Raw genomic sequence first — 20223 nt, 5'->3', positions numbered from 1 at the left:
TTTTCATCCAGTACAACTGTTGAAAGAATACCCAACAAATCTCCTTTAAATTCTTGTGTGATTGGTATTGAAATTGACTATATTTTTGTGAATTCATTAAAGTAATTACTCTAATTTTGTACTCTCTTTTGGACATTGTTGTGGAGACTTAAGATATACCTGATATCGCATTCGCGGGCCTCAGAGTCACCTTCTGATATTTTCCTGCACTGTTGATTCTATTCTGGAACAATTGTATTTAGAGATTTTTCTAGTAAACTCTGTAGAGCTTGTGACTTGTACTACCGGTTTTGGAATTGTAAGAAATTTCTATTTCATATCTAATACTTGTTGGTTGAGTCACCACTAATTCAGTAAGTGTTAGGTTTACCTAGTCCCTAAAACTAGGTGCCATCAAGATATCCTACGGAGGGAAATTTGGGTCGTGACAAGTTGGTATCAGAGCTCTAGGTTCACGGGTGTTACAAGTCATAAGCAGGTTTAGTAGAGTTTTACGGATCGGTACGGAGACGTCTGTACTTATCTTCGAGAGGCTACGGAAACTATTAGTAAATTTCACTTCTTTTATTCCTTATCGTGCGATACTGATTCATGCTTGAAGCATATATCTTATATTCATTTACATCCACCCGTGTATAACATTGCGCACTCGGTATCAGCTGTGCGCTGACGGTTTGTGATGCTGCAGATGGACTACAAGGGAGCCAGGGATGCTTAAACATCGCCTTAACATGTGGTCCCGATTGAAGACGCATATGTATTGAAAGATCACTCAGTGATTTACGTGGGAGTGCGGCAGATTCTGGAATCTGGTTAATGACTATGAGCTGTGAAGATTAGTATTATGGAACATTGGACGTTGTGTCCTATGGCATCACGCCAAGTGGGGGAGTCCACTGTAGATGAACATATTGCGGGGTCATGTGTTATATCAGTTCTATCCTAAGATGCATATATGTGATACTGAAAGGTTCCCCAAAAAAAATATTGCACATGTTTAAGGCTTGAGATTTTGCAGGTGATAATGTTGGGACTTGTGGTATGCCTGCGTCCTTACCAATCCTATACTTCAGTACCAAAGGAGTTAGGGAAACAACTTCAAATTTGCAGAAGTTCTACTCAGCGTGAGCATGTCGGTTGCGGCAGTATAGGGTGCCTCAGCGGAAGTACGGTGGTTGATGAGCTTATGGGCTACGTGGTTCGTGCCAAGATTTGTTTGTACGGAGATTTACTTTTGGGATCGTTGTGTACAAATAGAGGAAAGTATTACCCCAAGGAAGAATCGAGGAATATGTGAAGAAATGGGTGAGCTCGGCATTGTTGGGTCAGCATAGCAAAGGAAGAAATTGGCCTTTGGAGGGACAATTCTCCACCGGTGTTTGTGGCAAGTCTATGAAGAGGACAGACCAGCCGATGCAACACCACCTACTTGGGCTCAATTTTCAGAAATATTTTTTAGGGAGTTTGTTCCCCAGACTCTACGGAATGTGTGGCGCACAAAGTTTGAATGGTTGCGTCAGGACACCATGACGGTGTCAAAATATGCCATCAAATTCAAAGAGTTAGCCCGTCATACTCCTACTTTGATTCCTACAGCAAGAGAGTGAGTTTACAGATTTATTGAAGGGCTCAGTTATGATCTTAGATTCTGTATGACTCGGGGGCTACAAGCTGATACTTCATTTCAGCAAGTGGTGGAAATTGCCAAGATGTTAGAACCTATTCGGGGTGAGGAAAAGGAAACTGAGGAGACCAAGCAAGTACAGTCTCTCAGGCAATAGTCACTCAGCTCAACCACTCGGCTCTCAGCCCTCAGCACTCACACTCAATGGGTACCGGCACTTACTGGGGGCGTGTACACACTCCGGAGGGGCTCCTACAGCCCAAGCACTATAATCTGTACGGACAAATCACGTGCTGCACGGATAACTCACGTGCCATAATATAAATATCTGGATCCGCACGGCCAACTCACGTGCCGCATGGCCAACTCACGTGCTATAGTATAATATAAGGATCTGTACGGCCAACTCACGTGCTGCACGGACAACTCACGTGCTATAGTATCAATATCTCACAATCAGGCCCTCGGCCTCACTCAGTCATAATTCTCTCCAGTCTCTCGGGCTCTTAATAATCATGAAATTAGCCCAAACAATAATGATATGATGTATCAATAATAATAACAGAGACTGAGATAAAATGTGCAAGTAAAAACTGAGACGGAGTAAATATAGCATTTAGCAGACAATTCAACAAGTACACGACCTCTGTGGGTCCCAACAGTACTATCATATAGCTCTAAGTATGATTTCTAACATGATTTATAGTCAAATTTTATCAACACATAGAGACCATATAGCTAACAATAAATTATTCAACTTTATACTTTTCTGGGACAGACCAAGTCACAATCCCCTCGGTGCACGCCCACACGCCCGTCACCTAGCATGTGCGTCACCTCCAAAATAATGACATGATACCAAAATCTAGGGTTTAATACCCTCAGGACCAGATTTAAAAATGTTACTTACTTCAAGCCGTGAAATTCTTATTCTGCAATGTCCTTTCCTTGTGAATTGGTCTCCAAACGCCTCGAATCTGGTCATAAATAATTCATTTCAGTCAATAAAATTCATTAAATTAATTCCATAAGAAAATAATGATTTACCATAAAAATCCAAAAATTAGCTCAAAAATCGCCCGTGGGGCCCACATCTTGGAACCTGACAAAAGTTACAAAATCCGAAAGCTCATTCCACCGCGAGTCTAACCATACTAATTTTACCAAAATCCGACATCAACTCGACCTCCAAATCATCAAATATTATTTCAAATCCCTAAGTTCAAAACCCCCGATTTACATCTCAAAAATATATAATCTAGTCGGATTATTCGATGATAATTCAATATTATGGAGTAGAAATGATCACAAGGGACTTACCTCAAGTTTTCCCGTGTAAACCTTGCCCAAAATTGCCCAACCTGAGCTTGAAATGCCCAAAAATGGCAAAAGCTCGGAACCCCTCTGTTTATGTACTGCCCAGAGGTTTTCGCACCTGCAGCAACTTGGCCGCTTCTGCGCCAACCGCATGTGCAGAAAAAGTCCCGCATCTGCGCCTTTGCCCGCATCTGCGTGCCTATTTGCGCTCCTGCGCAAGCCGCTTCTGCGCATGTCCCTCCGCATCAGCGCTCACACAGGTGCGGAATTTCCCTTGTACCTGCAACCACTGCCCCACAGTCCATTTGCGCATCTGCGCTTGAAAGGCTCGCTTCTGCGAGCTCGCACCTGCGATGGAATTTCCGCAGGTGCGATTGCAACAGAGGGTAGAAACTTCAGCTATTTCTAAGTCTGAATTTGATCCGTTAACTATCCGAGACTCACCCAAGGTTGCCGGGACCTCAACCAAATGTACTAACAAGTCCTAAAACATCATACGAACTTAGTCGAGCCTTCAGATCACATCCAACAATACTAAAACACGAATCACACATAGATTCAAGCCTAATGAACTTTGAAATGTCCAATTTCTACAAACGACTTCGGAACCTATCAAATCACGTCCGATTGACCTCAAACCACCTTCGCTGCCGCAAGTTAAGATCCTTCTATTTAAATAAATATTGTAGGCTCCGATGATCGGTATATACCTCACACTGGACACCGTACAAGTAATGCCGCCAAATTTTCAAGGCATGAACAATAGCTGCTAACTCAAGATCGTGGACTGGATAATTCTTCTCATGTACCTTTAACTGTCTGGACGCATAGGCAATCACCCTACCGTGTTGCATAAGTACTGCGACGAGACCAATCCGCGACGCGTCACAATACACAGTATAAGACTCTGAACCTGTAGGCAACACCAATACTAGAGCTGTAGTCAAAGCTGTCTTGAGCTTCTGAAAGATCTCTTCACATTCATCCGACCACCTGAACGGAGCACCTTTCTGGGTTAATTTAGTCATAGGCAATGCAACAGACAAGAAATCCTCCACGAAACGACGATAATAACCGGCGAAGCCGAGAAAACTCTGAATCTCAGTAACTGAGGATGGTCTGGGCCAATTCTGAACTGCCTCTATTTTCTTCGGATCCACCTTAATACTTTCACTGGACACTATATGTCCCAAGAATGCCACCGAACTAAGCCAGAACTCATACTTAGAGAATTTGGCATAAAGTTTCTCCTCTCTCATCCTCTGTAATACAATACCCAAGTATTGTGCATGCTCCTCCTGGCTACGTGAGTACACCATAATATCATAAATGAATACTACGACAAATAAATCAAGATATAGGCTGAAATACACAATTCATCAAATGCATAAATACTGTTGGGGCATTGGTTAGCCCAAAAGACATCACAAGAAATTCATAGTGGCCATAACGTGTCCTGAATGCCGTCTTTAGAATATCCGAATCCCGAATTTTTAATTGTTGATACCCAGACCTCAAATCAATTTTGGAGAACACCCTCGCTCCCTGAAGCTGGTCAAATAAATCATCAATACGCGGCAATGGATATTTATTCTTGATTGTAACTTTGTTCAACTGCCTATAATCAATGCACATCCGCATAGTACCATATTTCTTTTTCACAAACAGAATCGGTGCACCCCAAGGTGACACACTAGGCCTAATAAACCCCTTTTCAAGGAGCTCCTGAAGTTGCTCTTTCAATTCTTTTAACTCAGTTGGTGTCGTACGATACGGAGGAATAGAAATGGGTTGAGTGCCCTGCGCCAAGTCGATACCAAAATCAATATCCCTGTCGGGCGGCATACCCGGCAGGTCTATAGGAAATACATCCGAAAAGTCTCTCACTACCGGTACTGAATTAATAGTAGGAGTATCTACATCAACATCTCTCACAAAAGCCAAGTATGACAAACACCCCTTCCCAACCATACATTGGGCTTTCAAATAAGAAATTATCTTTCTAGGAACAAAATCTAGAGAACACCTCTACTCAACCTTTGGCAACCCCGGCATGGTCAACGTCACGATTTTTGCGTGAAAGTCCAGAATAGCGTGACATGGAGACAACCAATCCATACCCAGGATTACATCAAAATCAATCATACCGAGTAATAAAAGATCAACCCTAGTCTCCAGTTCCCCAATAGTTACCACACACGACCGATACACACGGTCCACAGTAATAATATCACCCACCGATGTAGATACACTAATATGTGAAACTAAGGACTCACAGGGCATATCCAGATAATGAGCAAAATACGATGATACATATGAATAAGTAGAACCAGGGTCAAATAATATAGAAGCCTCCCTGTGGCACACTGAAACAATACCTGTGATCACTGCATCTGAAGCAACAGCATCTGGCCCGGCAGGAAAAGCATAGAATTGGGCCTGACCGCCACCTGATCGGCCTCCCCCTCTTGGGCGACCCTAGCTGCCTGACCCCCACCTCGAGTTGGTTAGGCGGGTGGTGTAATTGCTTGTTCTGGTGCCGTTGGTCGAGAACTCTGCTATGGAGCCCCACTCAACAGCCTAGGACAATCTCTCTTGAAATGACCCAATTCTCCGCACTCGAAACAACCCCTCCTCTGTCGGAACTGCTGCTCCTGATAACCTGAAGAATTACCCGTAGAAGCCTGAGAAGACGAGGCATGATGAGAACTCTGAGCTGGTAGTGCACTAAATGAAGACTGGCCTGAGTGAGCACTGTAAGAACCGTGGCTAGCTGATGCACCATGATGAACCGGACGACCCGCCTGAGCGTGTCTGTAAGAACGACCCCTACCACGGTAAAACTGACCCCCTGAAGGAACACCGCTAAAATCACCGGAACCACGAGGCCTCTTAGCCTCCCTTTCAATCCGTTCCTGGCTGTGAACCATCTCAATCTGATGAGCAATGTCAACAACCTCGTCGAAAGTAGCACTAGACACTCTCTCTCTAGTAATGAGTAATCGCAGCTGAAAAGTGAGGCCATCTATGAACCTCCCGATCCACTTTGCGACCATTATGCGGTCCGCAGAGTGATTCTGCGATCACATAGTGGTCGCAGAAATGATCATTTTCTGACAAAATTTTCCTTTACACTTTGGTGCATTATTCAACCCAAAAAGTCTGAGCCACCAAAACTTAATTTCCTACTTAATTTGTAATAATTGATCTACCTCGGCACCACCAAAACTTAATTTCCTTAGCAAAATTTCTCCGAGGTCGTTACACATAAGTTAGCATCCGGTCAACCTTTTCAACTTAAATTCTAAACCTTGGAACTAAGCGCTCTAAATCATTTCAAAACCTCACCAAACCAACTAAACCGATAAGTCATAAATTAATTGTAAGACATAATTTGAGCAGTAAATGGGGGAACGAGGTTATAATATTCAAAACGACCGGCCGGGTCGTTACAGCGGAAGGGCTTATGCGATCGTGGAGAACATTTTCTCAGCCTTACGCGATCACGTACTGCCTTATGCGATCGCATAGCACAAATGTCATGCCCAGCTTCTGCCTTCATTCCTTCTAACGCGAACGCGTCTTGGCCCTCGCGTTCACAGTGCTTTGCCTGCTACCACTGTGCGATCGCGGACCTTACTATACGATCGCATAGTTTAAATTTTCATCAGTGACACTAAGCCTTCGTGATCGCCGATGTAGCCACGCGATCGCATAGAAGAAAACCATATGACAGCTGAAGCTAAGTAAAAACCAGATTTTCTAAGTTCCAAACCATCCGTAGCCTATCTGAAATTTACCCGAGCCCTCGGGGCTCCAAATTAAACATGGACACAAGTCCAAAAACCTCATACGAACTCGCTCGCGCGATCGAAACACCAATTTAACACCTAGAATTACGAATAGGAGAAATGAGATTTTCAAGAAAACTTTAAAGTTTCTATTTTAACAACTGGACGTCCGAATCACATCAAACCAACTCTGTTTTTTCCCAATTTTGACAGACAAATCATAAATATAGTAATGGAGCTACACCGCATTCCGAAATCAAAATACAAACCCGGTATCAACAAAGTCAAATATTGGTCAATTCTTTAAAGTCATTAAGCCTTTAAACTTCAAAATTTCGACAACATGCGATAATTCGAGTTAAGGACCTCCGAATTCGATTCCGGGCATACGACCAAGTCCCAAATCACGATACGGACCTACGAAAACTATCAAAATATTGATCTGGGTCTATTTGTTCAAAATATTGACCAAAGTCAATCCAATTAAGTTTTAAAGCTCTATTTCACATTTTAATCTATTTTTCACATAAATATTTTTCGAAAAATGGTACGGACTGCGCATGCAAGTCGAGGAATGATGATGTTAGTTGAAAACCAAACCAACTCAGTCCATGTACACCCCTAACTTTAGTTGTCCAATATATTAAAGTCCCTCACTTTTGGACGGAAGTTATTTTTCTTTCAATTATTTAAACTTCTAACTCCATATCATTATTTTAGTCAACATCTAGACATTATTATCAATCTTTAACACTCAAAAATTTCATGAAAAAATTAATTATCCAATTTGATGACGTTATTATAAATCTTTTAAGGGGAATCTTAGTATCGATAGTTGGTTGGCAAGTCAAACTTTCACCTTGTTGGGGAGGTTTGATTCCGGTTCGTATAACTCCCTCCCTCATTTCTCTTCCCCTACTGATTAATAAACAGAATTAAAAAAAAGTTTATCAATCTTTAATAAATAGTGAGTACCTTTTAAAGAGATATATATTTTTACACTCCAACCAACAAAAATATTTTCTTTTGAACTATAACAAGTAAAAGATAATAATAAAAACAAATCCAAGATATTAGGATTCTCTTTATTCAATTAGGAACTTCAAGGACATCATGTTATACTTTTAACATCATAATATAATAATACAGCAAATACATAGACCAACTTTTTGTTCTATCAAGACTTATTACAGCAGAAATATTAAAGCCATTACTAAGTTAGGAGCGGAGCTAGAGATTGGTAACGGGTTTGGCCGAACCCTATAGCTTTAGTGCAAATCGTATATTTTTCTTAAGAAATTCATTAAATAGGTATAAATTCTTACTTTATAATCCAATAACATAAAAAGGCTAGAATCCCAATTCCAGTAACTTCAAATCTTGGCTCTGCCTCCGACTAAGTATAATAACTTAACATTTGTACAATTCCACGACCCAACAATAATATGCACGACATGCAATTTTGAGTGCAGAAAATCCAGCTTCTTTTGCTAAAGCTTCAAATTCTTGCTTTGTTCTTTCTTTCCCTCCATTAAACACAGTAATCATTAACTTATCAGTACCAAATGAATGCTTAGAGAGAAGATTAGTCTCTGGATATTCTGGCTGTATTTGTTCTATTACCACAACCTTACCATTTTCTGGCAAAGCTCCCCAACAATTCTTCAATAAATTACCTGCATGGTTAGGAGCATCTTTGATGACATGGGGTAGGTCAAAATTAATACCCTTGATATTAGGATACTTGGAAATTATAGAAGCTAATGATACCCCAAGTCCACCTCCCACATCTATGACCTCTTTTACTCCTTGGAAGCCAGTGTAAGACTCAAGAATTCTCTTCATTTCAATGGAAGAGATGTTTTGCATAGCTTTATTGAACACCATATTGAATCTACTATCTTTTCCATGGTATTCAAATGCATGCATTCCATGAGCCTTGTTGAATGGTATTTCACCCTCTAGAATTGCATCTTTCAAATGAATCCTTAACAAGAAGTCAAAATATATCCAATCAACATAGATCTCGAATCACAAATGAAACAAGGATTTAACTTAAATAGACTAACAATATACAAAAGCTTTACACAATCAATGTATTTTGTCTTCTTGTAGCAAGTATGTGACTTGATAGTACAAAATTCTTATACGTTAGTGTATAGAAGTTAAACTCAATGAACTAAATATGAGAAAATATTAAATTGTATCAGGAATTAACAGCTACTCGATCAGTCGCCAATAGTAAAAAGGAAGCAAAAGTGATCCGTCTTTATCGGATATTAAACTCTTGCTCAAAGGTGTCAAATTGTATGATGTGTGAATTTTTCCATCATCATCCTTGGAAATGTTGGAAGTGAGAAAAGATTGGCTTGCAAGAAACCTTAGAATCCTTTCAAGAACAAGTGGGGCTTTAGGGTTTTTTGTGGGAAGTTGAGATGCAATATCATAGGAGGATAATTGACTATTTGCTTTTGCTATGATCTCAAACAAGCCAAGTTCTATGACAGCTTTCAAAACCATGTTAAGGATTAAACCAGTAGGAAGATGCATAGCCTTCATCATTGAATTTTCCTCTTCATTGGATATAACAATCTTATCCATGGATGAAGCCATGTTTACTTATATTGATAACAATAAGCTAATAATTCAAAGGCGTTCGGTCTGTTTTTTAAGCAAAAAATGGAGTAGTATATGAATTTTACTAACACATGTTCTTCATCCAATATATATATAGGGAGTGAAAGTAACCTTTTCCAGTTTCACCAGTTCCCTTCCTAACCTTTTCTGTTTCATCAATTCCATTCCCTTAATGAATTATCTGCCTAATCTTTTGACTAATAAGCCTAATATTAATGAAGGTATATAGGGAGGGGTCTGATTAGGTAGAAGTAACTTTATCTTGTTTTTTATAGGCTACTAATTGCTAACATGGAGTGATGTAAAAGTAGCACCGGCGATTCTCGTTTTTTATTGAGTTTTAATTTGACACGACGCACTAAACTCATCTTGAATAGCTAAGATTAGATGATAGCATTAGCTTTTAAAGATGAGATATTTCTTGTATTTTTGGTTGAATAAGTTTTTTCTTGTATATCTTGTACAATCAAACCTCTTTATAACAACTTTAATTGTTTCAGATTTTTTTGGCTGTTATAGCGAAATGCTGTTATAAAGAACATATAATATAATATAACATAAAAATTGATTCCATAAAAAATTTAACTTTTATAGTAAATGACTGTTATATAACGATGTTATAGAGAGATTTGACGTATTCGAAAAGAAACATCGATCACAAATTCTGATGAGAATATACATTTATTGTATAGAAGAGATATGCTATTCATTTATTGATTCATTCAATGCAAAGATTATAAAATACATTAGATTTTTGCTTAATATCATATCTTTAGGCGAGGTCATTACCGTCCTGTTGCCCCTAACACTCTAATTAATCCCAAATACCCTAAGACAATAATCTCACAAGTTCACTCCAAAGAAAGAGTTCACACAAGTGATTCCCAACACTAACTCTCATACAAAACACTCTTAATAAAGGAGAAAAGGAAGATATAAGAAATGAAGACTCAAGTCTTGTTGGTGTGTTTAAAATGAACTAATGACCTTCCCTTTTATAGGCAAAAAAGTCTTGGCCTCTTACGCGTAAAAGAAGAGATACAACTTGTGTAAATGATGTCTACCACACAATGCAATATTTTTGGGTCACAAAGAATATTGCCAACAAAGTCTACACTTTGCAAAGATGCTTATGTTTATGTGAGATGGGCTCCATTAGCCAAAATATTAGCCATAATTACAAATCTCTACCTTGGCCTAATTTTGGCTGATATAGTAAGTTTGCTCCACCTTCTCCGCAAAAGCTTCAATGGGCATATGTCAAAATTTAATGCCATCAAAATTAGACAAGTTATCTGATACCGAAACTGTAGTAGGGCCTATAACAGTGGATCCCAATAAAGTATACAACGAACCAGATCTGTGTGGTTTCATGATCACAAGAGCCCCTTGAAAATTTTTTAAAACTCCACCTTCACCAGTGAATTTGCACCCAAGGGATTCTAAAGTGCCCAAAGAGATAGATTTTTCTTCAACTCAGGAACATATCTAACGTCGGTGAGAGTTCTCACCACACCATCGTGCATTCTGATCCGAATTGTACCTTTGCCAATAACGTTACAAGTAACATTGTTACCCATTTGGACAACTCCACCTTCAACTGAATCATATGTAGAAAATAAGTTTCTGCTAGGACACATGTGATATGAAATCCACTCATTGTCTAATCTGAAACTAGTTTCAGTTGCTAAAAATATAGTTCCCTCAATCTCATCAGTTACTACACTAGCTTCGGCGGTGTCAGTATTTTTGTGCTTATTTTTTATTTCTTTATGTGTTTCTTTATTTTTTATTTTATAGCTTTCAGAGATAATGTGATCTTTCTTATCACAATAACGACACTCTAAATTATTGTATCTAGATATGGAGTCGGATTTGCCCCTACCAAATAAGCCAACATCCACTTGAGTTCCATTAGCTTCGCCAGTAATATCACTATCTATCTGTTCTTTTGATTTTAAGATATATTTAATATCCTTATGAGAGATATTATCCTTTGTATAAAGCATAGTATCTCTTATATGCTTAAAAGATGGGGGTAGAGGACAAAGCAGTAACACGGCTTGATACTCATCTTTAATTTCAGCATCTATATTACTCAAATCCATAAGAATGGAATCAAAGGTGTCAAGATGAGAGAGAATAGAGGTACCTTCACTACAACAAATTTAGCCTAAGACCACACTAATTTTAGACAACGCTGGGAAAGTGTTGCCAATAGTGTCTATGGGAACGCTTTAAAAGTGTAGCCTTTATTTTGAGCTTTTGGCCACGGAAGTTTAAGCTATGTTTTTAAAGTGTACTTTCTAAACGTAAAGGCAACGTGTTTTAAGGGTTGCCAAATCATAAAATATTTGGCAACACTTATTCACCTATATACAACGCTTTTAAAGCGTGCTATCTTTTTAATCACAAAAACAACACTTAACAAGTGTGCTCTAAAATAAAGAAAAAGATTTCATCAAAAATTTTCCTCAATTATTTCTTTCAGTAAATTTTTTCCCTATTTTGAAAGGGCAAAAGAAAGAACCATCGAAGTCTTCACCCTCTCTATAGACCCGTCAAAATCTCCATCTCCACCACTAAGCCGCTTGGTTCCACCTGTACCAAATCCAGCATCCCTGAAATTTTCTTCTTCATTGACCCAACATATGCGTCTAAGAAAGAGAAAATTTCAGCATTCAAAAGGTATAAATTATTTTATTTCTTTACATGTTCCTCTACAACGTTAATCCCTTTGATTCTTCTAGGTTTTTGCCAAAATTTCTCTTTATTAGGCTTTGTGGCTTCGATTGTTCTTTGTATTAGGGTTTTCAAGTGGTAAATCAACTAATTATTCCATGAGTGGGATTTGTTTTTAATTCACATTCCCCTAATTGAAGCCCAATTCACATCACCTAGAAGATTGAAGTACGTTACCCTTCCATGTAATTTTAAGCTTCTTCAAGAAGCAAAAGGGAACCATCAAAATTCAGTTAATTCATAGTCCATTTACTCACTAACTCTTTTGTTCTAATTTCTTGCATTTTGTTCTTGGGTTGTATTGTTAAAGGTCACTTGGTTCATAAAGGTTAGTAGGTTCCTCTTATTTTGCATTTTTTCTCAATTGGGTTTCTTAAAGTTTCTATCTTTTGATGTTCTTTATCTAAATTTGCATCCATGATAATTTGCTTCGCTTATTGCTGCATTGTTTATACAGAAAGTGAGTTTCTTTCTCTTGTTATGTATTTTCCTCAATTGGGTTTCTTAATATTACTCGCAGTTTGTATCAATTGATCATTTGTTTCACTTATGGCTGCGTTGTTTATGCAATCTTCTTTTTTTCCATTAGTTACAGAAAGTGGGTTATACAATTTTTCTCAATTGGGTTTCTTAAAGTTTGTACCTTTTTGAGATTTTGATCCAAATTTGCATCAATTGATTATTTGTTAGTTATCAAGGGAAAAATAGGTGAGATTTTGAGAAAATAAATCGGGCATAAACTTGTTTGATCAACTATTCTTCACTCTCTATAGGAGGAGCAGGGATGGTGCTACAATACAATTATTTAATAAAGTTGTAACTTATGTTGTATGTTTATTTAGGTTTTCTTCTTCAGAGAGTATCAAATTTTAGGCTAGGAGTTGTGTTCTGAGATTGTTCGACTAGTTATCTGCTAATTGAGTGTCTTTAATTCACTGAGCCAGGTAAATAAGATGCTCTTATATGGGCATTGAAAGGTTGTCATTGACATTTTGCAGTAAATTTAAACATATTTGATAAACAGATTTAACAAAGGAGTCTTGGACAAAAAACATGAATAATACCTAAAGATAGTACACAATACTAATTTGGAGATGTCTATTTTTGAAATTGTCAATTGGTAATGAAGAGGAGTTATTAGCCCATGTTTTCCTTTACTTCCTTGATTTTTGTCTTCCATGGCGTCTCATCATTGTCTAATTACCGAAATGCAGTGCACTTATATTTCATCTTCTTGTGGACTAGCAAACATTGAGCAAGCATACAGATATTGAGCAGGTATTTCGGATTTCTGAAAAGCATATTTGCATTTTTTGTATTTTTGCACTGTGTTTCAGCATTTCAGTACATCGTTTCTGTGTTTCTGCAGTTTCGGCATTCCTGCACTGCGTTTCTGCATTTTCTGCTCTTTGCACGGCGCTTTCTGCATTTTTTCACAACATTTCGGCATTTTCTGAATTTTTGCAGTGTTTCAGCATTTCTGCACAATGTTTCTACATTTCTGCAATTTTTGCACATTATTTTTGGGTTTCTGCACAGTTTCTGAAATTTCTGCATTTCTGGACAGTATTTTTGCATTTATGCAGAGTTTCTGCATTTTCTGCATTTCTGCACAGCGTTTCGGTAATTTTTGCATTTTTGCACAGTATTTTTGCGTTTTTGCACAATTTTTCCTCATTTTCTGTATTTCTACACAGCGTTTCAGAAATTTCTTATATCTGGACAGTGTTTTTTGCGTTTCTTCGAAGTTTTTCTGCATTTTCTGCATTTCTGCACAACGTTTCAGCAATGTTTGCATTTCTGCAGTGTTTTTGCATTTCTGCACAGTTTTACTGCATTTCTGCACAGCGTTTCGGCAATTTCTGCGATTCTGCACAGTGTTTCTGCATTTCCTATGCAGCATTTCGGTATTTCTGCATAGTATTTCTGTATTTTCTGAAAAGTGTATTTTATGCACATTATTTCTGGGTTTCTGTGCTGCATTTCAGAAATTTCTACATTTTGGGACAGTATTTTTTGCGTTTCTGCATAGTTTTTCTGCATTTTCTATATTTCTGCATAATATTTCGGCAATTTTTGCGCGTGGCATTGGTAATGTTTATTCGACACTTTGTTAAAAATATGACTTTCATTTCTTTACATCGGATGAAGCATTTAGTGCAGTGTTTGGAAAGGAGCAGCCTGGTCGAATACGATGGTATGGTAGATCAGTGACAACAAGTACTCTGAAAAAAGATGAGAAAATCAGCAAGCTCCAATAAAAGCATAACAATGAAGTCTCTACTTTGAAAGAAGAAATGCAAGAAATGAGAGAAGAAATGTAAGAATTGAGGCAATTGCGTCATTGCTTTAATCTATTGGTGCAAAACAATCCTGGACTAAATGTTCAAGATATACCAGCATTTTTCATTATTATTAATAAGACTAGAGCATGATATGTGCGTTTATTTGCTTATTTGTAGTAACTCTACATTAAAATAAAGGTATTATGAGCTAACCATGTATTAATTTATCTCTAGAGAACTTACTTAACTAGCAATTCCTTGCTTAGATGCTGCCTCACCAAGGGTGAAGATAGAAATAGATATAAAATGCTTCACTGAGAAAAGATTTCATCTCCAAGAATTAAAAGCACGTCTTTGTTAATTGTTGTGATTCTCCCTATCCCCACCTCCCTTTTTTTTTAAAAAAAATTAATATCTTTTTAATGATCTTATTCATCACCTCTAATTGATTTTTAAAAAAGGCTGACCTCGTAAAATTCTAATTAAAAGAAGGTAATTCTTGAATTCTTTTCTAAATCGTCTTTAGTTTTCATTAGTTCGACTATGAAGGGCTCGAAATCAGTCTTCTCAGGCATAGGACATGTTGCGGGGGATGGCATCTCGACACATTTGCCGCACACAGCATAAGCTGAAATTTATATCATGTTATTAGTTGTTGTTAATCACCAGAACAGCTGCAGAAGTTGTTATGCTTCCCCTAGTACTACCGAAACATTTGCTCAGTGTGCTCAACTTGCTTTAAGCAAACCATAACTCTAATGTGACTAACAAACAGAAAAATGGATATTTCTTTGAGCAATACAGACTACAACATCAGTGCGGACTTTTTCCCTAAGCACCTGGAGCAGAAGTAAATGTCCACCGCTCTTATGGCAATGTTGCGGCTACTCCTTGTTTATTTCTGTTAAGATCGGAAACCCGGGTAGTGTGGAATTTAACCAAACAACGGTATAATGACAATAATAAAGATAATGCAAGTTGATAACAACGACAATTAAAGCATATAAAGAGACACCAATTTAATGTGGTTCAGTCAGTGTGACTTACGTCCACAAGCGGATAGGAGCAATTTTAAAGGAGATTTGTTTGGGTATTCTTTCAACAGATGTACTGGATGAAAATGGGCTAACTAAATGGACATTTTACAGAAATGATAGAAGTAGAATTGGCAAAAGAAAGCAATAATTACCCTCATTCCTCCAATCACCAATAGAGCTGAACAGCTAGGATGAAAGACACAAGAGTGGAACTGATTCTCATGGATGCAATCACCGGTGGTCAATGACCAAACTTTAACGGACTCCTCACTTACTGATGCCAGTAGATCACCATTGAGATCCCAACAAAGGTAGTTCACCACTCCAGAATGTCCCTATAAACACATTTACTTTGGGATGACTGGAAGATCCAGAAAATACAAAAGTGCCAGAAACATAAATTGATCGAGTAACAGTCAATTTAATCCACCAAAAGAGGGAAGGTAACGATGAACCTGGAAAGACTGTAGTTGCTTGTCATTTTCGACGTCAAAGATTGAAACCACCTTATCTGATGCGGCAGCCAGCTGATGACCAGTTATGGGCTGGAATCTCACTTGTGCACTGCCTCCTTGCAACAAATAGAAAGAGGAGACAAATTGAAGATAGTTCAATGCAAAATTATCACCTATAGATAATCGAACGAGGTGCGGCATTTGTCGACGTTGTTAACTTTAAGGCAACGTATCCTTGGTTGAACATTTGGAGAAATAGAAATAAACTTCATGCATTTGTGCTTTGTTCATACACTTGGAGAAATTTACATATATTTTTTTGTTGTCGTTGGCTGGTTGTCACTACCCAAATTTTCCTCCGTAGGATGTCATGATGACACCTAGTTTTAAAGACTAGGTAAGCCTAACACTTACTGAATTAGAGATGACTCAACCAAAAAGTATTAAATATGAAATAGAAATTTCTTACAATCCCAAAACCGGTAGTACAGTCACAAGCTTTACAGAGTTTACTAGAAAAATCTCTAAATACAACTGTTCTAGAATAGAATCAACAGTGCAGGAAAATATCAGAAGGTGACTCTGAGGCCTGCGAACGGGACAACAGGTATACCTTAAGTCTACACAACAATGTCTAATCTATTAGCAAGATTATCAACAACTCTGAGGTACCTGGATTTGCACAAAAATGTGTAGAATAGTAGCATGAGTACACCACAGCGGTAAGTATCAAGCCTAACCTCGGTAGAGTAGTGACGAGGCGAGGTCAAGACACCGACCGGACATGTAAACCTGTACAAAAGGCAACATAAAACTAACAAGGAAAGAATATCAATGTAAGGCCAATAACGGGAGAAATTACAATTCAAATCAACAATGAGAACACGGATAACAACGAGAAAATAATCAAGTAATTAAGCAACAATATAGTGAGAGTACAAATGACATATGAATGAGTTCAAGTAAGGAATCATATGACAAATCAATCAATTAAATTATTTATGATGCATGTATTTCAACATAAATTATCCGAGATATCACTCCTCGAAATCTCAACTCATGATTCACAACTCCCAATTCTTACACACGTGGCATCTTGTACCCATACCTTCCGAATCACTTTTGTATGGCAAAATCCTGGTGCTACCATGTGTATAATTTCCGTATCAATATCAACCAAGACGATCAATGAATAATTTAAACACAATTAAATACAATTTTCAAATTAAATACAGCGAAGCATCATGAGTCATTAAGCCAATTTAGGATTTAAATAAGATAAAATAGTGGAGAGGTTGTACAAATAGAAAATCAATTGAGTTTAGTTTAGAAGTATATGAGATCCGAGAAAATATTGTATTTATACAAAATAATACATTCAACCAAGTTTTAACGAGATAAATATGGGATTTATTAAAGTAAAACGAAATAATAATTTTTCACGCAAATTACACGACAATAGGATAATGAGAAGGTTGAGATATCAATTAGAGTAAAAATATAATCACCATTTAATTTAGTAAATCTCCGAATAAGATATGAGTTTTATTTTTGAAAGACACACAAGGGGAACAACTTGAAAATTCTTTCATTTACCTCTGCTATATTCTCAGCAACTTAACATATCACACAGGCTGCATGACTCGCACAAGGAGTCAATATTGTTCCATTTTTAATATACTGACAGTTAAATGATCAAAATACAATGAAGTGATTTAAGAAACCACAGTAACCGTTCTAACATGAAATATATCATGAGAATCACAATCAGAATTAACCTTAATATCACAATAATTTCATATCTGTACATTTGGTGCAGCGTGCAACCCCATCCCATACAATATTAATCATATATGTTGCGGCGTGCAACACGATCTCACACAATAATAATCATATCTGTTGCGGCATGCAACGCGATTCCTCACAATAATAAATCATATTTGTTGCGGCGTGCAACCCGATTCCTTACAATAATAAATTATATCTGTTGCGACGTGTAACCCGATCCCTTACAATAATAAATCATATTTGTTGCAGGTGCAACCCGATCCTCAAGCAACACAAATTAGGCAACCAATTTACAACCAACTAGGGTATATCACAAAATCAAAAGAAATAACGAGGCTACACAAAGAAGTCACAACTAATGAAAAAGGCTACACGATAGCTCACGAAATCAAATAGAAAGCAAATGACAATCCATAAGCCAAGGCACAATTTTTGAGAATCAATTGACAATTAAGGCATGTAGCAGGTAAAGCATGAATTCAATGAGTGATTACAATTAACAATTAGCATATAAGGTTGAACTTGACAACAAGGATGGAACATGTGCTAACAATTTCAAGTAAAGCACGAACAAACAATTTTAACAACAAAAGATATAATCATGAAACGATATTTACAATCAATTGTATAAAGGAGCCTAACGGTCTAAACCTGTCAAATACCACATATAGGTCGTGTAACCACTCGTCACCTCGCGTACACGACCTTTACATGACACGAATGACACAATTATCTCAAATCCTAAGGGGTGATTTTCCCCATACAAAGTTAGACAAGATACTTACTTTAACGAAGTTAGGTCGATATTCCAAAATAGCTTTCTTGTACAAAATGACCTTCGAACGGCTCCAATCTTTATTGCCGAATCTGAATTTTAAAGGTTTGCAATTCAACAAACGGCCAAACACCAGCGACCATGACCGAAAACTAGCGATGACGAACTCGACCTCAACTCTCTTTGTGGTGGTTTAAAGTCTGATTGGCGATGGTTCTTGGACTAATTTATAGCTGAGATTAAGCTCTGGTTTTTCATGTTTTTGGAGCTGATTTTACTGTGTTCTTGAGGCTGTTTTGTGGTGTCTTAGATTTGATTTTCGAGACTGTTGTTTTGGACGGTTTTGCAGCTATTTTTGAGGTGGAGATGCTGCGTTTTTAAGGTTGAAGAGAGCGGGTATAGTGGCTGGTTTTAGGGCTGTTTTTGGGTGGTTTTCGGGGCTGTAATTTTGATGGTTTTGAGGCTGTAAATTGGTGGTTTTGGGGCCTAATTTCAGCAGGTTTTGGGGAGGTTTCTGGGCTGGAATTTGGGGTGTCTTGGAGCTGATTTTTGCAGCTATTTTCTGGTCTTTGGTGGTGGTTTAATGGAGGTTTTATGGCTGAACTTTCATGGCCGTTTGGGGCTAGATTTGGGATATTTTTCAGCTCATTTTTTGAGTGATTCTGAGGGTAATATTTACTTGAATTTAAGGATGTTTTGTGACTGTGTAATAGAGGTTTTATGGCTGAATCTCTGATCATTTTTAGAAGTTTCAAGATGTGGTATTAATGAAGGTTTTCAGGCGGGTTTCATGGAGGAAGAGGGTGGCTCTCATGGCTGAACTAAAGATAAGAAGAAGGATTTTTGGGCTTTTGCTGGCAGCCTTTTTGGAACTCTAGCTCTAAGGTCTTTTTTTGCCCTTCCCTGTTTTCCGTATTCTCTTTCTCTTTTGTGTTTTTTTTTTCAAGTTTGATCCTGAATCGTTCGAAAACCAAACTCGACCACATATGCAAGTTATAATACACATTACGAAACTGCTCGAGATCTTAAGCCGCTGAACGGAATGCTAATTCTCAAAATGACATGTCGGGTCGTTACATTCTCCACCTCTTAAACAAACGTTCCTCCTCGAACGTGCTAAGAATTATTCTGAGGTTATCAAATTGCTGATTTTACTCTTATACATATACTCGCGGGTGATCCCATGTCTCCCCAATTATCATAAGTCTGGTACTACTATCTCCATTAAGATTATTTCTCATGTCTACCCTTATAGACCTTGGAACCAATTTCTTACACTCCAAACATTTTCAAAAGGTTTGATTTTCATATCGACACACAGTATTAGCCTCAACCGGATGCAGCAACTCGTGCCTACACTCGCACGGTACAACAACATAACTTACCGCAATATGCATATGCCCATAATCACATCTCTGGTCATAATAGTTGTTCATAACCGATTATAGCATCGTCATTTAACTTCATGTTAACAAAAACCTCGTTTCAAACCTTCACAATACTGACAACGAGACATAGGGCATGAAGACCTCATAATTATTTACCTGAATTAACGAGTCACACTTAACGTCACCTAGGCACCAACCTCGTAGGGTAAAACTCAATAATTATAATACGAATATGGCAAATTATGCACAGAGTAACACATATAAGAATGATCAAATAAGCCTAGCACGCGTGACTCCCTATAAGTAATATAGTACAAATTTAATTTCACAAGAGAGAATTTAAACACATAAATTTTTATCACAAGGATCTCATCCTGATTTAAC

The 20223-nt window shown here is 37.8% G+C and overlaps 3 protein-coding genes and 1 long non-coding RNA gene across 12 annotated transcripts; 1 reads left to right on the top strand and 3 right to left on the bottom strand.

Moving 5' to 3' along the window:
- Window positions 1-7780: 7780 nt before the first annotated feature.
- LOC104086260 (myricetin 3-O-methyltransferase 3-like) lies at window positions 7781-9430 on the bottom strand. Its single transcript, XM_070177985.1, has one exon. It carries the CDS (start codon window positions 8659-8661, stop codon window positions 8143-8145), a length of 519 nt encoding a protein of 172 aa, XP_070034086.1. The 5' UTR covers window positions 8662-9430; the 3' UTR covers window positions 7781-8142.
- Window positions 8953-9345, bottom strand: LOC138894886 (myricetin 3'-O-methyltransferase 4-like). The gene has a single exon (XM_070179621.1). The coding sequence runs from the start codon at window positions 9343-9345 to the stop codon at window positions 8953-8955; it is 393 nt and encodes a 130-aa protein (XP_070035722.1).
- A 2255-nt stretch (window positions 9431-11685) lies between the features above and the next one.
- LOC138893436 (uncharacterized) lies at window positions 11686-14623 on the top strand. Its single transcript, XR_011408977.1, has 3 exons — window positions 11686-12057; window positions 13326-13389; window positions 14263-14623. It is a non-coding gene; the product is annotated as an uncharacterized lncRNA (long non-coding RNA).
- On the bottom strand, window positions 13096-19365 carry LOC104098714 (transcriptional corepressor LEUNIG_HOMOLOG-like). Of its 9 annotated transcripts, none has more exons than XM_070177983.1 (4): window positions 18462-19364; window positions 15889-16702; window positions 15586-15768; window positions 13096-14336 (listed from the first exon to the last, which is right to left on the bottom strand). In XM_070177983.1, exons 2-4 carry the CDS (start codon window positions 16087-16089, stop codon window positions 14319-14321), a joined length of 402 nt encoding a protein of 133 aa, XP_070034084.1. In that variant the 5' UTR covers window positions 16090-16702; window positions 18462-19364; the 3' UTR covers window positions 13096-14318. The 9 variants fall into 9 exon arrangements, 2 of the variants coding, with proteins under 2 accessions (XP_070034084.1, XP_070034085.1); XM_070177984.1 differs by lacking the exon at window positions 13096-14336 and adding an exon at window positions 15021-15297; XR_011408971.1 differs by lacking the exon at window positions 13096-14336 and having other exon boundaries at window positions 15375-15768; window positions 15889-16004; window positions 16561-16702; window positions 18462-19363.
- Window positions 19366-20223: the final 858 nt, after the last annotated feature.

This window comes from Nicotiana tomentosiformis, chromosome 6 (assembly GCF_000390325.3).
Source record: "Nicotiana tomentosiformis chromosome 6, ASM39032v3, whole genome shotgun sequence".
Classification (NCBI taxonomy): Eukaryota; Viridiplantae; Streptophyta; class Magnoliopsida; order Solanales; family Solanaceae; genus Nicotiana; species Nicotiana tomentosiformis.
This window is presented reverse-complemented; position numbering and strand designations above follow the sequence as displayed.